The sequence below is a fragment of the Maniola jurtina genome, chromosome 19 (genome assembly GCF_905333055.1).
Source record: "Maniola jurtina chromosome 19, ilManJurt1.1, whole genome shotgun sequence".
NCBI lineage: Eukaryota > Metazoa > Arthropoda > Insecta > Lepidoptera > Nymphalidae > Maniola > Maniola jurtina.
The window spans coordinates 12,350,413-12,367,043 of NC_060047.1; the positions used below are offsets into that span (position 1 = coordinate 12,350,413).

Genomic DNA, 16,631 nt, shown 5'->3' on the forward strand with positions numbered 1-16,631 from the left:
GAAAAACTCGAGCTCGTTTAAAACCGTCTTCTTTGAAAATCATAGCGATTTTTCCTGAGACTCCTGTTTTACCCGCAGAAGGAGGTGAGTTTTTAATATCAAAAATATTATTTCTGAAGTAACCTTTGTAGTTACAATTTTGAATTTTGGGGCACCCGTAGCTGAATATACAAGAGTTCTTTTGTAATGCAATTCTCATCTGTAACTTCATTCATTATTTTTTTATTTGACCTGATATGTGATTTGCGCCAAATCTGAGAATCACCGAACTACTAAGCAAGAAATAGCTGTTCGTAATGTACTAGATACAACATGGGGTTATTCAAGGGGTGGACCAACAAATTCCTGAAAAGCCGGCAATGCATCGGCGGTTTCTCTGGCCCTGGTAGTGGGTTCTGGTTTTTGGGGTGGTAAAAACTATACAAGAGAAACAATAGCAAGTATAGCGGCAGACAATCGTGTCGTGTGGTTTATGGGCCGCTTTATGGCGAGGGGAGATTTGATCGCGACTAACGCGATTTTTATTGCCGAGGGCCCGGACGGGATAGGTTATTATTTTTATATTCGTATAGTTTTGAACGTTTTAATGCCTAAGATTGTCGAGTGAGTGATTTGTATGACGGGGACGAAGATAGACTAGGTAGGTAGGTGTATAGAGCGTGTAGCAGGTACTTAAGTGGCATTTTTATTTCTATTCCAAATTCAAATTCAAAATATTTTTATTCAATTAGACTTTTACAAGTTCTTTTGAATCTAAGTATACTCAGAGATAAGTTAGCTCTTGATTGCGATCTCATCTGGTGGTAAGTGATGATGCCGTCAAAGATGTAAGCGGGCTAACCTGGAAGGGGTATGGCAGTTTTTATTAAACCCATACTGCTTTAATTTCTACACTGCATCGTACCTACCGCAACGCTACGGCACGGCTTTGCCGGTTGGGTAGTAACCAGCCACAGCCTCCCACCACCACCGCCAAAAGAACAGACCAGAGAATATTTAGAAAAATTATAAAATTCAAAATTTCCTCTGCTGAGAATCTAACCCGGGGCCTCCCTAATAAATCCACAGCACTCACCACTGCGCCGCCAGGTCATCAAAAGCTACTTGTACTTAGTTAAACAGACTACCTACTTTGACTTTTCGCATCTATGAAAGGAAAAGTTAAGGTTTTCATTATCTATTGAGTGTTTGGAGATAGATTTTCTTTTGTAAATGATGATTTTCGCCTTCTAAGAGATGCCAACAGTTTAGGTTATGAATTAAGTACAGACCTAGCTAGACCTAGCAGGTTATAGGCTTGTTATAAGTAGATACTTAGGTAACTAACTTAGGGCTTAGTTCTATTTAAATTCAGGTTAAGTAGGTACTATAGGTACCTATACCAACATGATGTACACCGTACTTAATTAATGTCAGGTCTACCATCTAAGTATCTAGTGGATAGATTCTGTACTTAAATCGTTAGAGGAGAAGGTAATATCTAGGTATTTATGTTTCTATACCTAGGTAGATAGCTTCTTTCTATAAACTACGAAAGTTTCGTCGTTTCAAAAAAATCAGTTAAGCGGTTAGGCCTTGAAAAGATAATGACCAAACAAACAGATAGAAACAGACTTTCGCATTTATAACTATTAATATGGCTATAATACCCTCGTAGATAGAGTAATCTATAATGTACAGGTAGGTAGAGACCTACTTGGAAGTAAAAGGGGTAGGTAACCTACCGCCTACACCTTGGAAACAATAACGCATTTTCCAAAGGCACAAAACAATACCTCTTTGGGAACAATGAAAATAGGTGTTGCCAGATCCGTGTGTACATTCTCCCCTTCAGTATTTCAGGGAATAGAATTAATTACATGGAGCGAACGTAGCATATCTTTCACCGGGGGCCCGGGGGCGGGGCCTCCTCCGGAAGTGGGAGGGGTTAGGCTCCCGGGGGAGGGCAGGGGAGGGCCCTCGAAATTAAATAGCTGTGTTAACGTAATCTCGCGTCAGGTAACGCGGAATGTTTAATTATGTGCATTCATGAACGCTGTAATATATTTATTGTGTGAATATATTTTGTGATATTTTTATTTTATAATTGAATTGAGGATGTGTTTTACCTTATAAATAGGCAATGTTATAAATATGTAGGTACTTAGGTTGGCACCTTTTTTCGGGTTGCGCCACGCACGAATGGCACAGTTTGGTCCGGCGCTTCTTTTGCTTGAGGTATTTGACTTTAATGCTTAAGTACCCATTAGAGGCACCGGGATAACCTAACTCGTAAGTATAACTGGTTATGTATAGCACAGCTTTCAAAAATAAAAGTTTTTCTTCCTACCTTTCTTTGTCATTTTAAGGCCGTATTTATTTCCATCACAATAAGTACCTACTTATTCAAGATTACAAAATTGAAAATGTCATCCAAATCACTGGGCAGGGTGCCCAGTGATTTGGATGACATTTTCATTTTCCGGTTCCGGTTGTCGTGTACGCCAGACGTTTTGTGATACGCTCTAACAATTTTAAATAGTTTTCGCAAGAAATAATAACATCTCCGCATAACAGTGTTGTTCCAAATCAACTTTGTGCAAAGGATCGTCGAAATACAATCTAAATTACACCGAAAGATAAGTACAAAAAGTGAAATCACTTCGATCGTACGATTCATTTATAACCTCAAAACACTAAGGTTAAATATCAAACGAACGATTGACAATTCAGACAGTGCTACCAACATAAATCGTCGGAGACACCTCAGAATAAATACCTACCTGGAAGACACATTCGGATACGCGTACATGATCGTATTCCGTTTCACGGTAAGATGTCCACCCAGTTGTCCCCCGAAATGTCACTGCTATTATCAAAAATGACAGATCAGTTGAATATACAAACAAACACTATAACCGAAAATATCACGGCAGCCGTTTTACAGAAGGTAGATGAAAAAATCTTGCCGATAATAGAGGAAAATAAGAGGCTAAAGGGAGAAATCGAAAAATTAAGTACAAAGATACAGAATCTCGAAACAAACAGCAAGAGGAAGAATATAATACTCCACGGGCTCCCAGAGTCAAATGAGGAAACTCATGAGGACTTAACTACACTAGTAACTTCAACAATGAAAGAGATTGATGTGCAACTTGAATATGGGGAAATTGACAGACTACAAAGATTGGGGAAAAAAGTAAACGAGGAAAGCAAAACTAGACCAATTCTACTAGCTACAACCACCTTGCAGAAAAAAATACAAATCCTTAAAAATAAAAAGAAGATGAAACAAAATACATATATTACCCACGATTTAACAAAAGCGGAACTACAGCTAAAAAAAGAAAAAAGGCACATGGACAATAAAGAAAACGAAAAACGGAAGAGATCAGAAACCCCAAGCCCTGGCACTTCGAATGCAAAACAAAATACCCCAAAAATGCAAAGGAAAAATGCATTTCAATTCATGCGCGAAAGAGCCTACTCACTCTCCGACAAAAACACTTATAGAAATTAAACTAAAACCAGGAACTGGAAGATCACTGATAAAAAAATCTCTAAAGCATAACATAACAACACAAAGCACCCCAACCCGGTTGGTCACCGTGGGGGAAGAAGACCACTACCCTCCAGAAAACAGAATTCAAAACTATAAACCCAATACTTGCCTGCTCTACATTTGCACTTATAATGCTCGATCACTCCTGTCGGAAGAAAGGCTTATCGAGTTTAAAGAATCCATATCACATATTAAGTATGATATTATTGGCCTCTCTGAAATCAGAAGAACTGGATACAATATAGTAGAAGATTCAAAACATATTTTTTGCTATTACGGAGAAACTAAAGGCCAATATGGAGTTGGATTTCTAATAAAATCTAAATATAAGAACTGCATCGAAAGTTTCAAAGGTATTTCGGAACGAATATGTATATTAAACCTAAAATTATCAACAATGGAGATTTCTATTATACAAGTTCATTTACCAACTAGCGACTCTACAGACAAAGATATTGACCAATTTTATGAATCATTGTATGAAACAATAAAAACTAGCAACAAAAATCTAATAATAATGGGCGATTTTAACGCTCGTGTTGGTCAACAAGTACGAGGTGAATACAAAATCCTAGGTCAAAACTGCTACGGAAAAAGAGATAAAAGAGGAAGCAAACTAATCAATTTTGCGCTAGAAAACAATCTGACCATAATTAACAGCATATTTAACAAAAAGGAAAAATCTCTCTGGACTTGGATTTCCCCAAAGAGTAAGAAAAGTCAAATAGACTACATACTATCCAATATGAGGAGCCAGTTTACCAACTTTGAAGTACTCAATCAACTCTCCTTCGCCAGTGACCACAGACTTTTGAGAAGCACAGTAAAAATAGAAAAAATCAAAAAAAGTAGAGCACAATATGGCAGCTCAATTATTCAATTGAAGAGTGCCCAGGACGAAACAAATTATCTTGCAAACTTAAAAGAAAACATAAGCAATGTATATTTGTCTAAATCAGAAAGTGTAGAGTCTTTCTACTTAAAAATAAAAGCAGCAATTTTAAATAGCATAAAGCAAAGCCGGGACGAAAACCCCAAGAATCATACTATTATAACCCAAGAAACAAAAAATATGATACAAAGAAGAAATGCATTAAAAAACAAAATCTCTAAAAGTAAAGATGAAAAACAGGAACTAAAAAATTTATATAAACACATCCACAGACGCATTAAAAGGGAACACCACGAATACAGACTTAAAATTATTGAAAAGCACTTAATCAGTTCAGGCAGTTTGAAGAAAAGCGACAAAGAACTCAACTCAAGTAAATGCTGGATTCCCTGCTTAAATACGTCTCGTGAAAAAACTTATTCTAGATCTGAAATTATACATATCGCTACGGAGTTCTATCAAAATCTGTATAGCAAACGTATTGTACCACCTGAAGATACCCATAATATATTAGATGCAAATGGAGATAAATCACACACAGATGAAAAGGTAAAAAAATCTACAGAAGTAGAGATTTTAAAAAAGTTAGAAAAATTAAAAATTGACAAAAGTAGCGGTCCAGATAAAATATCGAATGAGATGTTAAAGGTTGGGAGAACTCTACTATTGAAACCCCTAACTCAGCTTTTTAATAAAATTTTAGAAGAAAGAAAAATACCTAGAGAATGGGCCGAATCTGATATTGTCTTGCTCTACAAGAAAGGCGACCCATGTGATATTGGAAACTATAGGCCTATCAGCCTTCAACCGTGCCTCTACAAACTTCTAGCTACTTGCTTAGAGCAGCGGTTATCAGAAATAACTGAAAAATATCAACCAGTTGAACAGGCAGGTTTCAGAAAGAGCTTCTCAACCGCCGACCACATACACACACTAGATCAAGTCGTAGAGAAATATCAAGATCAAAGACGCCCATTATACTTGGCTTTTATCGATTATACAAAAGCATTCGACTCTATCTCGCATGAAAGTATGTGGGTGGCTCTACAAAAATGCAGTACACCTGTAGAACTCATAGAACTGATACAAGATATTTACAGCAAAAGCACAAGTAGAGTCAGGCTGGAGAGAAAAGGACCTGAGATCAAAATATGTAGAGGCGTTAGGCAGGGTGACCCAGTCTCGCCGAGGATTTTTATAATAGTCCTTCAAAGCATAATGAAAGACCTAGACTGGTCCAAAAAAGGAATATATATTAATGGACTATATTTAAGCAACTTAAGATTCGCCGACGACATTGTCCTCTTTTCCGAAACGGCACATGGTCTTGAAAAAATGATCAATGACCTAAATTCTGCAAGTCTCAAAATAGGCCTTGAGTTAAATAGTACAAAAACGAAAATCATGACCAACAGTGTAGAAAAACCTATATACGTTCGAGATACTCTATTAGAATATGTGCAAGACTATATATACCTTGGCAAACAAATTTCGTTTAAAAAGTCAAGACACCGAGATGAACTTGAAAGACGCTTAAAAATCACATGGAACAAATTCTGGGCCTATAAATACATACTCAAGTCAGATTTACCTCTCAATTTAAAAACAAAAATAATGGATTCATGTCTGCTACCTTGCCTTACTTATGCTAGCCAAACCTGGATATTCAACAAATATACAAAAAATAAAATCCAAACTGCTCAGAGGGCAATGGAACGGAGCATTCTTGGTCTGCGTAGAATACACAAAACTAAAAATGCAGCTATAAGAAAAAAAACGAAAGCTATTGATGCATTAAAACATGCCATGAAGTTAAAGTGGAATTGGGCTGGTCATGTTATTCGACTCACAGATAAAAGATGGACAAAGACTGTGACTGAATGGCGTGGCCCAGTTGGGAAACGAAAGAGAGGTAGACCTGTCGAAAGCTGGGAAAATGAAATCAAAAAAACGGGAGGCATTAACTGGAAAAAAAAGGCCCTAGACAGGAAGACCTGGAGAAATCTGGAGGAGGCCTTTACTCAATAAGAGGTCCTTAATATTAAAATGAAAATTATTATTTTTTTGTCAACCAATTCTTTGTTTAGATTAAGGATAAATAAAAGGCTTTTTTATTTTTTTTATTTTTATTTATATTTTGTGATATTTTTATTTTATAATTGAATTGAGGATGTGTTTTACCTTATAAATAGGCAATGTTATAAATATGTAGGTACTTAGGTTGGCACCTTTTTTCGGGTTGCGCCACGCACGAATGGCACAGTTTGGTCCGGCGCTTCTTTTGCTTGAGGTATTTGACTTTAATGCTTAAGTACCCATTAGAGGCACCGGGATAACCTAACTCGTAAGTATAACTGGTTATGTATAGCACAGCTTTCAAAAATAAAAGTTTTTCTTCCTACCTTTCTTTGTCATTTTAAGGCCGTATTTATTTCCATCACAATAAGTACCTACTTATTCAAGATTACAAAATTGAAAATGTCATCCAAATCACTGGGCAGGGTGCCCACAACGCTGGCTGCGTTACCTCGTTGAATGGCCAGACTAATATGCTGACCGAGGTAACTGCCAGACCTCCGGTCACCCGTAGACTCCACAAGGCGGGATGACAGGTCCTTTTAACCGTCGTTATGATTTGCCGCAGGTGTACGAGCTGGAGCGGCGGTTTAAGCAGCAGAAGTACCTGTCGGCGCCCGAGCGAGAGCACCTCGCCTCGCTTATACACCTCACGCCCACGCAGGTGAGTCCGTTTTGACCTTAAAAGGGGCATGAGACGGGCCTGCCCGCGAAATTCAAAATTAATTTGGTTTTTCGCAATTTGTAAACTAATACGACAACGTAGGCTTATGGTATTTTAAGTGCGACAATGGCAGTATCATCCTCACAGGTTTATGTAAAAATATTTAGTTCAAAGGGTCCAGTTTAAGAAATTAGTTCTATTATAGACTATAACTCACAAATTAGTCGACACTAGAGCTAATTTCTTAAACTGGACCCTTTCAAGTAGGTAAAGATTTTTATATAAACCTGTGAGGATGATACTGCCATTGTCGCAATTATAATGCCATAAACCCACGATGTAGTATTAGTTTACAAATTGCGAAAAACCAAATTAAATTTGAATTTCGCGGGCAGACCCGTCTCATGCCCTTTAAGGTTACACTCCTTAGGTACGCGTTTCTCCATATACCTAAACATTATGTAAACCTAGGTAGGATTTGTTGTTCTATAGATCTTAAACTAAGCCAGATACCATTACCTATATCTATGCAGATTGGACTGTTATGGTTAGGAGCGGATATTATGGTGCGGAATAGCCATAGTCACCTAATTATCTAAGTATATTTTGATTCTCTTAGCAAACATGGTAGGTTTAGTTCAAAAGGCAAAAGTAGGTTGCCTCGAATGACTAGGTAGGTACCTACTTAGATAGGTTCAACAACAGTGCAACGGGCCGGGTTTGAACCTTCGACTTTTTCCGTTCCCTGATCATTGCTGTGAAATGAAAGTACTAGTCAGTGTTCCTCGACACAAACGCATAGCCTTGATAGCTCAACGATTGAGGAGCGGACTGAATTCCGGATGGTCGGCGTTTCAAACCACACCCGTTGCACTATTGTCGTACCCACTCCTGGCACAAGCTTTACGCTTTAATTGGAGGGGAAAGTGGAGTATTAGTCATGATTAGCATGGCTAGTATTCTTAAAAAAAAAACATAATAAAAAAAACGTACGCGTCACTGTAAAGTTCCCACAGTCCCAGCCCCGGCCCTCCTCGCACGCCTCCACAGCAAACAGCAAAAAACAACAAACAGCGATAAGACACTCGCAGCTCCTCCACTGTGAGTGGACACTACTCCACGTACCTAGTGGCATGTATCCATCGCTTTATTATCATAACGGATGTAGAGACCACACGGCCCCAACTTACACTCCGATTTACATACCAACTTACCTACAGCATGAATTGTAAAATTCTTATCACACTAATATTATAAAGGCGAAAGTTTGTATGTGTGTGTGTGTGTGTATGTTTGTTACTCCTTCACGCAAAAACTACTTGACTGATTTGGCTGAAATTTGGAATGGAGATAGATAGTATTCTGGATTAGCACATAGGCTACTTTTTATCCCGGAAAATCAAAGAGTTCCCACGGGATTTCGATAAACCTAAACCACGCGGGCGAAGTCGCGGGCATCGGCTAGTACCTCATAAGTTAAGTGCATCAACTCGTAAAGTCTGTGCTCTATAAAATTTTGTTATCAACATCTCCAGAGCAAACAGCAAAAAACAACAAACAGCGATAAGACACTCACAGCTCCTCGACTGGGAGTGGATTCATCTTAAGAATCGCTTTATTACCTATCATAACGGATGTAGGACTACACACGGCACAAACTTACACTCTAATTTACATTCCAACATGGGCATCGCCTCTGTACCTACATACCTAACGAACATTGCTAACCAGTGCAGTGGTCGTTTCACTTGACGTTTCAGACTCTTTAAAGTCTATTGGGATAAAAACGAATTTATTTCACAAAGATTTCTACATTACCTAGTATGATATTTCCTAGTAAAAAGAAAAACAAAATATAAAAACTGTTCTATTTCTATAACCTTGTTGGTTGGAACATAAGTTAGAGCTGAAAGTTGGTTCGGTGTGTAGGCTGTAGAGACTTCATGTATCAAGTGGTAACAAAATGGCGCGTATTTATGCATGTGCGGCCGTTTTCATAACGGAACAGAGAAACTGCAGATCAGGCTGCGCGGCTGTAGGGTGGGACTAGCATCCATTTCATAGTGTAAACAGAGGAAAACTCTCTCGATGACTCATAGACTAATGTAAAAGATAGAAGGCATAGCCCGTTCGAAGAAGTCGAATTTAAATTAAACTGGGGCAGTGATGTTTCCGTCGCTATGTGCGATCCGAGGGTGCCCCCCCCCCCCCCCTTCCCGCCTCATACTCCGATTGCCATCTCGGCCTTCGCCTTCGTACCTACAGGTTTATTTAATGTTCATTCCCTTGTCCCTGAATTTGTTTCTTTGATATGAAATCCTGACGTGAGAATCTGAATCAGAATTTTAGATAGAGATAGAGTTCATTAGAAATGCAAATTAGAGAAGCAGATAAAAGTTTAGGTAGGTAGCAGTCGGAACTTGGAACTCTGGACTGCGGTCATTGGTTCCTTTACAATAAAGATGGTTAGTGAGCAAACTTGCAGGCGGGCACTTATTAGTGATTTATTTTCTTTATTTCTACATTTTTAAATCAAAGTGAGCATTTTATAGACGTAGGCTACCTTGTTACTTTTTACCTAAAGCTTAAAGAAGGCAATACGTCATCTGTGACAGAGTTATAGAAAAAAGCCTTGACTTAGCTATATCGATCCTCTGATTCGTACCTATTCGCTTATTTGCCAAGAACTGTGTAAAGCGTGAACAGTGAATAGGTACGTTAGTAGATATCTTTAACTCGTTACCCGTTTGTTCGCGAGGACTCTGTCTATGTTTTGCTGCAGTAGGCACCGACTTGCTCGATTGCTCGATGTATAAATAATAAATTGTATATTTAGTGCTTAGACAAAGGCCGGCCGCTCGCCAAACACGCGAGCTTTCGTGAGCTGTGTTTATTCTTTCGTCATTAAGCTCGAGTGTTGACGGCCGTAGCGGGCCCTAGCGCGAATTTCTAGGGAGGTCAGACCCTGTGCCAACTGTACCCATGGTGAAGGGTGAGCAGTACAGCACATACGGGCGCATATGGTCTTAGGTTGAAATCTATAGACCGCACAGTGCTTAGACTTTGCTAAGACTTAAGTTTCAGTAAAAACGAGACAGGTTTATGCGAACGGTATAACGCTGTCTCATTTTAACATTGTCTTAAGTCAGAGCAATGTAAAAGTGCGCTCTATAGATCTCAGCCTTAGTAGAGGCTGCTCAGCGCCGCGAGACGCCTCCAAAGAGGTCGACTTCATCCGCGTGGATTTAACGCGGCAGTCTCCGTTTTCGTCGATACTAAAGTTTACTAACATGGAAATAAGTTAGGAACGCATGGATCGAAAAATTTGAAATTAATATATGATATTTTTCATTATATCCCCTTGGATTTGGTCCGATAAAAACATGATTGGACAAACTTTCCTCGATAGAAAAAAAAACAGAAGTTTGGTCTAAAACCTTAGACTTTTGGGTTTTTCTCTTTAACGACAAAGCTCTTAAAGACGTAACTTTCACCATAGGTGTAAAACAATCAAATAAATAAATCGGTCCGATCATTTCACAGTAAGTGCTATATTTCAAATTATATTCTAAATTATTTGATTTCACGCTTTCCTCGTATTCTCTTCAAATCGCGTACAGAGCGAGTACAAAGAATTTTCGACCCTATTGTTGAGTGTTATGGGCCGTAATTACGTTATCTTGTCAGTCATACCCGTCGCCTCAGCGCGGTAAGACCTGTATCGGGTGTCATAAGCATTTTGTCTGGTGGAATGTCGTAAGAATGCCATAGAGTAGTAAATTAAGTACTAGGTTATAAAGTATATTTATTTAGGATTTTTCTAGATTTTAAGATAAGTTGATATTGTGCATTTATTATATTAAAAAATAATTTAAGTTTTAAAAGATTTCAATAAATATTAGATTGCAGTGTAGTGAAACTAATATTTGGTCACTATGGACCAGGACTTATAATTTGAAAATAAAAATAAATAGACCAGGTGTGGTGGCGCTCTTTAGGGAAGGCCTATGTCTAACAGTGCACATCCACAGGCTGATAATGATGATGATGATGATGATGATGGTCATGATGACTATGAAAATGACATCCAATTTCAAGTCTCAAATGTTTCCAAGATTATCCAAGGTGTTATAATTAATATTTTCTTTACTTGCTATGCAATGATATCATTCATTAGGGTTCCGTAGGAAAAAAGAGAACCCTTATAGGATCACTTTGTTATCTATATGTCTGTCTGTATGTCCGAATGTCAAGAAAACCTATAGGGTACTTCCTGTTGACCTAAAATCATGAAATTTGGCAAAAACCATGAATTTATGGTTTCATCATAAAAAAAATGTGTTTCAGTTTTCAAAGTAATATAACTATATCAAGTGGGGAATTATATAAAAGGGCTTTACCTGTACATTCTAAAACAGTTTATTTATTTATTTTTAAGCATAATAGTTTTTGATTTATCGTGCAAAATGTCGGAAAAAATACCCTAGTACAGAACCCTTGGTGCGCGAGTCTGACTCGCACTTGGCCGGTTTTGATATGTATATACGTCACTAAGTATTACAAGTCAATAATAAGTTTGACCAAAAATTGTCGTGTCGTAAATGTTTTATAGATACAAAAATAAGTATGTATCTTATTCAATATCCTTCAACTTAGACTTTATTATCTCAGCCAAAAGTTGAACATGTGCAAAGCAAAATTTCATACTTACTTTTTGTCATAAAGCTAGTCCAATTTACAAGAAATAAAAGATCCTATTGTGTTTGCCTTTGTCAATACAAAGGATCTTAATGGCTTTTGTGTTCTCACTCACTTAGACTAACACTGAAATATCGGTGTTAAAATATTTGTTGTAAAACTTACCTTATGCAGTTACTTTTAAAGTATACATCAAATTGTTATTAAGATAAGAGTTACTTCGTTTTGGAATGTCAAATTAGTGTATCTATTTTTCTGACTGATTTTATTGTTTTGAATCGAAATGTAAGAAAATTAATAAAATCTAACTACTGAAATCGTTTGTTCATAGCTTTCATTAGTCCGTGAGAAGTTTTGTTGTACGATAATTTGGTCAATTCCAGATCCAATGTCTCAAAATCCTGTCTTAGTATGGGTCTACGTTATAGAGAGAATCTATTGCACCTTTTCAAACTTCAAAATCACCACCAGGCTCAGATTCTGCATTGTATTAGTAAGTCGCAGTACTATTTTTGACCGAGCGAAGTAAGGTCTTCAAGCCTACCTACGGGGTAGGCTTGAAGTTCTGAATTAGAGAACATAATTACTACAAATTTAAATTTTTTAAATGTAAATCAATGGCCCGAATCTAAAAATAACAAAAGAGTTATAAAATATTATAATCTCATTGTTGACTTAGTCCAGTAGTTGACTTCTCGAGCGCATAATATGCTTTGTAAGGTAACCATATTGAATAAACGAAAACGAGGATTATAAACAAAACAGCTTTTTATACAAACGAAATATTTTATAATGTTATCCTGTTATGGCTGCAGGTGCATATAATACCTTTTAGGTGTTTTTGCACCCCTAACGCTTGTAAAATATTTTTTTACTGTGAATGTTTTGATAATATAGAACAATAGGATTTTGCGACCCCGGTCATTAGAGAAATGTAATAAATAGTAACTTGTATGATATCGGTGCTAACTATAGTTTCATTGAATTAGTCATTACTTCCAGGACTTGATTTGTACATGATGATTGTGGAAATTGTTATTGAGATATAAAAATAAGATATAGAATTAAATTTACCTATAAGATGTAAGTAAATATGAATGATGGTATTATTATTATCAACTAGTAACAATTTAAGAAACTTGGACTTGTCCGTACTATATATAATCTTTCATCCTTATGAAGTATCTTTTTCAAGGCCAAGTTTAATGGTCACCACATTAATGGTCAAATCTGGCAGATAGGTTTATATTGAGAACGTTAACGTGAAATAGACCTTAGCAGCCTTGTTTTATAGCTCAAGTTAATCCATTCACGTATAGCCATCCAGACAGAACCAAAAATTAAAATCGGTGTTATTGAATTTGGGACCTTAAATTAAGGTGATTTAGGTTCATTTTAATCTGATGTTACTGTGTTTAGATGATCTAATTCTACGAAATTTGATAAAATGTTTCACTGCGGGTATTAGCAGGTAGGTAATTATGCCGGTTGAACGGCAAAATTGAAATCAGTGAATACTGAATACTGAATATTTGACCTTAAATCAAGGGCCTTTAGGTCCATTTTAATCTTGACGTTATTATGTTTTGAAGGTCGAATTTTGTAAGACTTAAAATCTCATACTACGCGCATAAGTTGTAAAAGGATAACTAGAGGATGCCTGCGACTTCATCCGCGTGTATTTAGGTTTTTAAAGATCCCGTGGGAACTGTTTGATTTTCTGAGATAAAAAGTTGCCTATGTCAATTAGAGGAATGCAAGCTACCTCAGTACCAAATTTCACACAAATCTATTTAGCGCATGGGTTTTTAGAAATCCCGTGGGAACTCTTTGATTTTCCGGGATAAAAAGTAGCCTATGTTCGTCCACGGGATATAAGCTAATCCTGTACCAAATTTCATCAGAATCGGTTTGTTCGGCCGTGAAAAGGTAGCAGACAGACAGACAGACACACGTTCGCATTTATAATATTAGTATGGATTAGTATGGAAGTATGAATTTCGGTGCTAAGTAGGTTAGGTATAACCGAACCAGAAAGTAAAATCGGTGATATTGAATTTGTGACCTTAAATCAAGGACATTTAAGTCCATTTTAATCTGAAGTAAGCCCCTATACACACACATACGTAAAACACGCAGGTTGTAAAAGATACCTGATATCATGACTGTAAAGAGATGAATCAAACTAAAAACAATAGGCATTAGCTATTTCTTGTTAGGTAAGTGTACAAAGCAATAAAAGTATTTAAACTATTGATTGTAAATAATATTCAAATCATTTTAATCAGTAACTAGGGAACACTGTTCCCTGTTCACTGTTCACTGTTTACTATTTAATGCCAAGTGGCATCAGTGTGGATTAAAAAAGTATATAAAACAACATTTTACTTGTAAAAATAATTTTACGTACATGCAATCTTAACACGTGTGAACATGAACTTAGCGAAGTCGAATGCAGTCGATTCTGATGTCATATGTAAATACTGCAGTAAAGTACGTAGATTAAAATGCAGAAGCGATGCGATACTGATTAATCTACACTGTGGCGATTCGCAACCGGTTCAGGGGCGTCTAAGAGAGATGCCGATACAATGTGTATCGCCTTCTCTAGATTTGAAATTATGGCTGGTATACCTAGAGCCCTTAAGTGGATAACATTTGTATTTGGTACGGTCTAGAATCTGGATAGTAGGTATTTATCTGTGAAAATATTAGCTAATCATAAAAACTAAAATTGCTTACTTAATTAAAAAAATAAACAATCGATACTCGTAAGTTAGGAAACGTCCCACTAACATCTACAGAAGCTAATAAAACTTCAAAAACAAATGATTTACAAATATTTATTCGAACGGAGCTCGTTCATAAACTTTGTTAAGGCGATTTAATCATCGTTTATTAAGCAAATATTAATTTAGTGAACTGCAGAGCTAATATTTGATCGGAGCCGGTTCACGGTCGACGGGCAGGGGCGGGCGGGCGGCGCCGTTACAAAGTTACGGAGTGGGCGGTTGGTGGTTACGAAACCTTCTGTCTGACCTATGTAAACGTACATACATAGGTACACTCCTTTGCAAAAAAATCGGTCAAGTGCGAGTCGGACTCGCACACGAAGGGTTCCGTACCATCGTACAAAATATTTTAACATTTTTATGTGCAATACTGCAAGTTAATAACAACAACACCATCAACCATCTATTATATGTGATTTTGTAAGCTAATTTTTTCGTAAACACATTTTAATTTTTTTTGTGATGTAACAAATTCATGGTTTTCGGATTTTTTTTCTTAATTTTTTGCTATAAAGACCTACCTGCCTGCCAAATTTCATGATACTAAGTCAACGGAAAGTACCCTATAGGTACCTATATGTAGGTGTCTTGACAGACACGACAGACGGACAGACAGACAGCAAAGTGATTCTATAAGGGTTCCTTTTTCCTTTTGAGGTACGGAACCCTAAAAAAACTGGCAACTGAATAATTTTTACATACCAAAAATTGCGGAACCAGCAGGATTCGAACCTACGCTGCGTCGCAATTGTAACTATCGCTTCGGGCATGATAAAGTAAAAAAAAAAAAAACATTATCTCTTGCTTTAATTTCAATGGAGTTTATAGGACAATTGCCTTAGTTGGTATGTACCTATAATATTAAGTCAAAATAATATATTTGTAGATAAGACGTAACAATATGGCGGATAAGATTTCCTATTCTTAGTTTGAACGCGTTATACCTACCACAATGTCGAAATGCTGCCTCACCTGTAACAACATAACGCACAGAAATCACCCGATTCCAAAATCCAGGTCCATTTGTCGTCACATTCACTCACGTCTTATTACAATCACCAATATAGCTTTACCACCAACACCACGATTATTAAACCTTAATGTTACAAGAATAAGGTTGAATTTAATAAATCTGAAGGTTTTGTGAGTGGAGTCGATGGTGGTGGGATTTGGCTGTGGTATTTTGATAAGATACTAAATAAATGACGCGTATTGATCTCCTGTCATACGTGTTTACTCAGCGTGCGTACCAATACCGTTTCTATTCTGTGATCAGAGAGCCACTGGTAGGTAGGTAGGTACGTATGCGTGTGCTATGGACAAATCAGTTATCACACTAATATTATAAAGGAGAAAGTTTGTATGTGTGTGTGTGTGTGTGTGTGTGTGTGTATGTTTGTTACTCCTTCACGCAAAAACTACTGGACGGATTGGGCTGAAATTTAGAATGGAGATAGATTATACCCTGGATTAGCACATAGGCTACTTTTTATCCCGGAAAATCAAAGAGTTTCCACGGGAATTTTAAAAAACCTACATCCACGCGAACGAAGTCGCGGGTATCAGCTAGTACAAGTCATAAGTAGGTACTATGCACGCGACTTTATCTGTGTTATCGTCAACATCGTGGTCAACAGATCGCTGACCCTCCACTGAGTAGGTATCTAAGGGTCTGGTAAGCTGGCCCAGTGCGGATTGGCTGACTTCTACACTTTTGAGAACATTGTGGAGAACTCTCAGGCAAGGTTTCCTCACGATGTTTACCTTCATCGTTAAAGAATGTGATATTTTTAAACTCTCATAGCTTCGAAATGTTAGAAGTGCATGCCCGGCATCGAACACCCGACCTCCCGAATAGAAGGCGGACATTCTAACCACTAGGCTATTACGGCTACATTTTCACGTAGATAGAACAAAATATAAAAGCAAACAAGTTGTCGCCCATAATATAAGTACCTAACTAATTGT

General features: G+C 37.3%; 1 protein-coding gene across 2 annotated transcripts in view; it reads left to right on the forward strand.

Annotated features, from left to right (window-relative positions):
• Positions 1-16,631, forward strand: part of LOC123874960 (homeobox protein Nkx-2.4-like) — a 64,707-nt gene that overhangs the window by 35,794 nt on the left and 12,282 nt on the right. For both annotated transcript variants that reach the window (XM_045920558.1, XM_045920559.1), the window contains exon 4: positions 7,078-7,173. In XM_045920558.1, the coding sequence (XP_045776514.1) occupies positions 7,078-7,173 (96 nt within the window). The remainder of the gene's footprint in view (positions 1-7,077; positions 7,174-16,631) is intronic.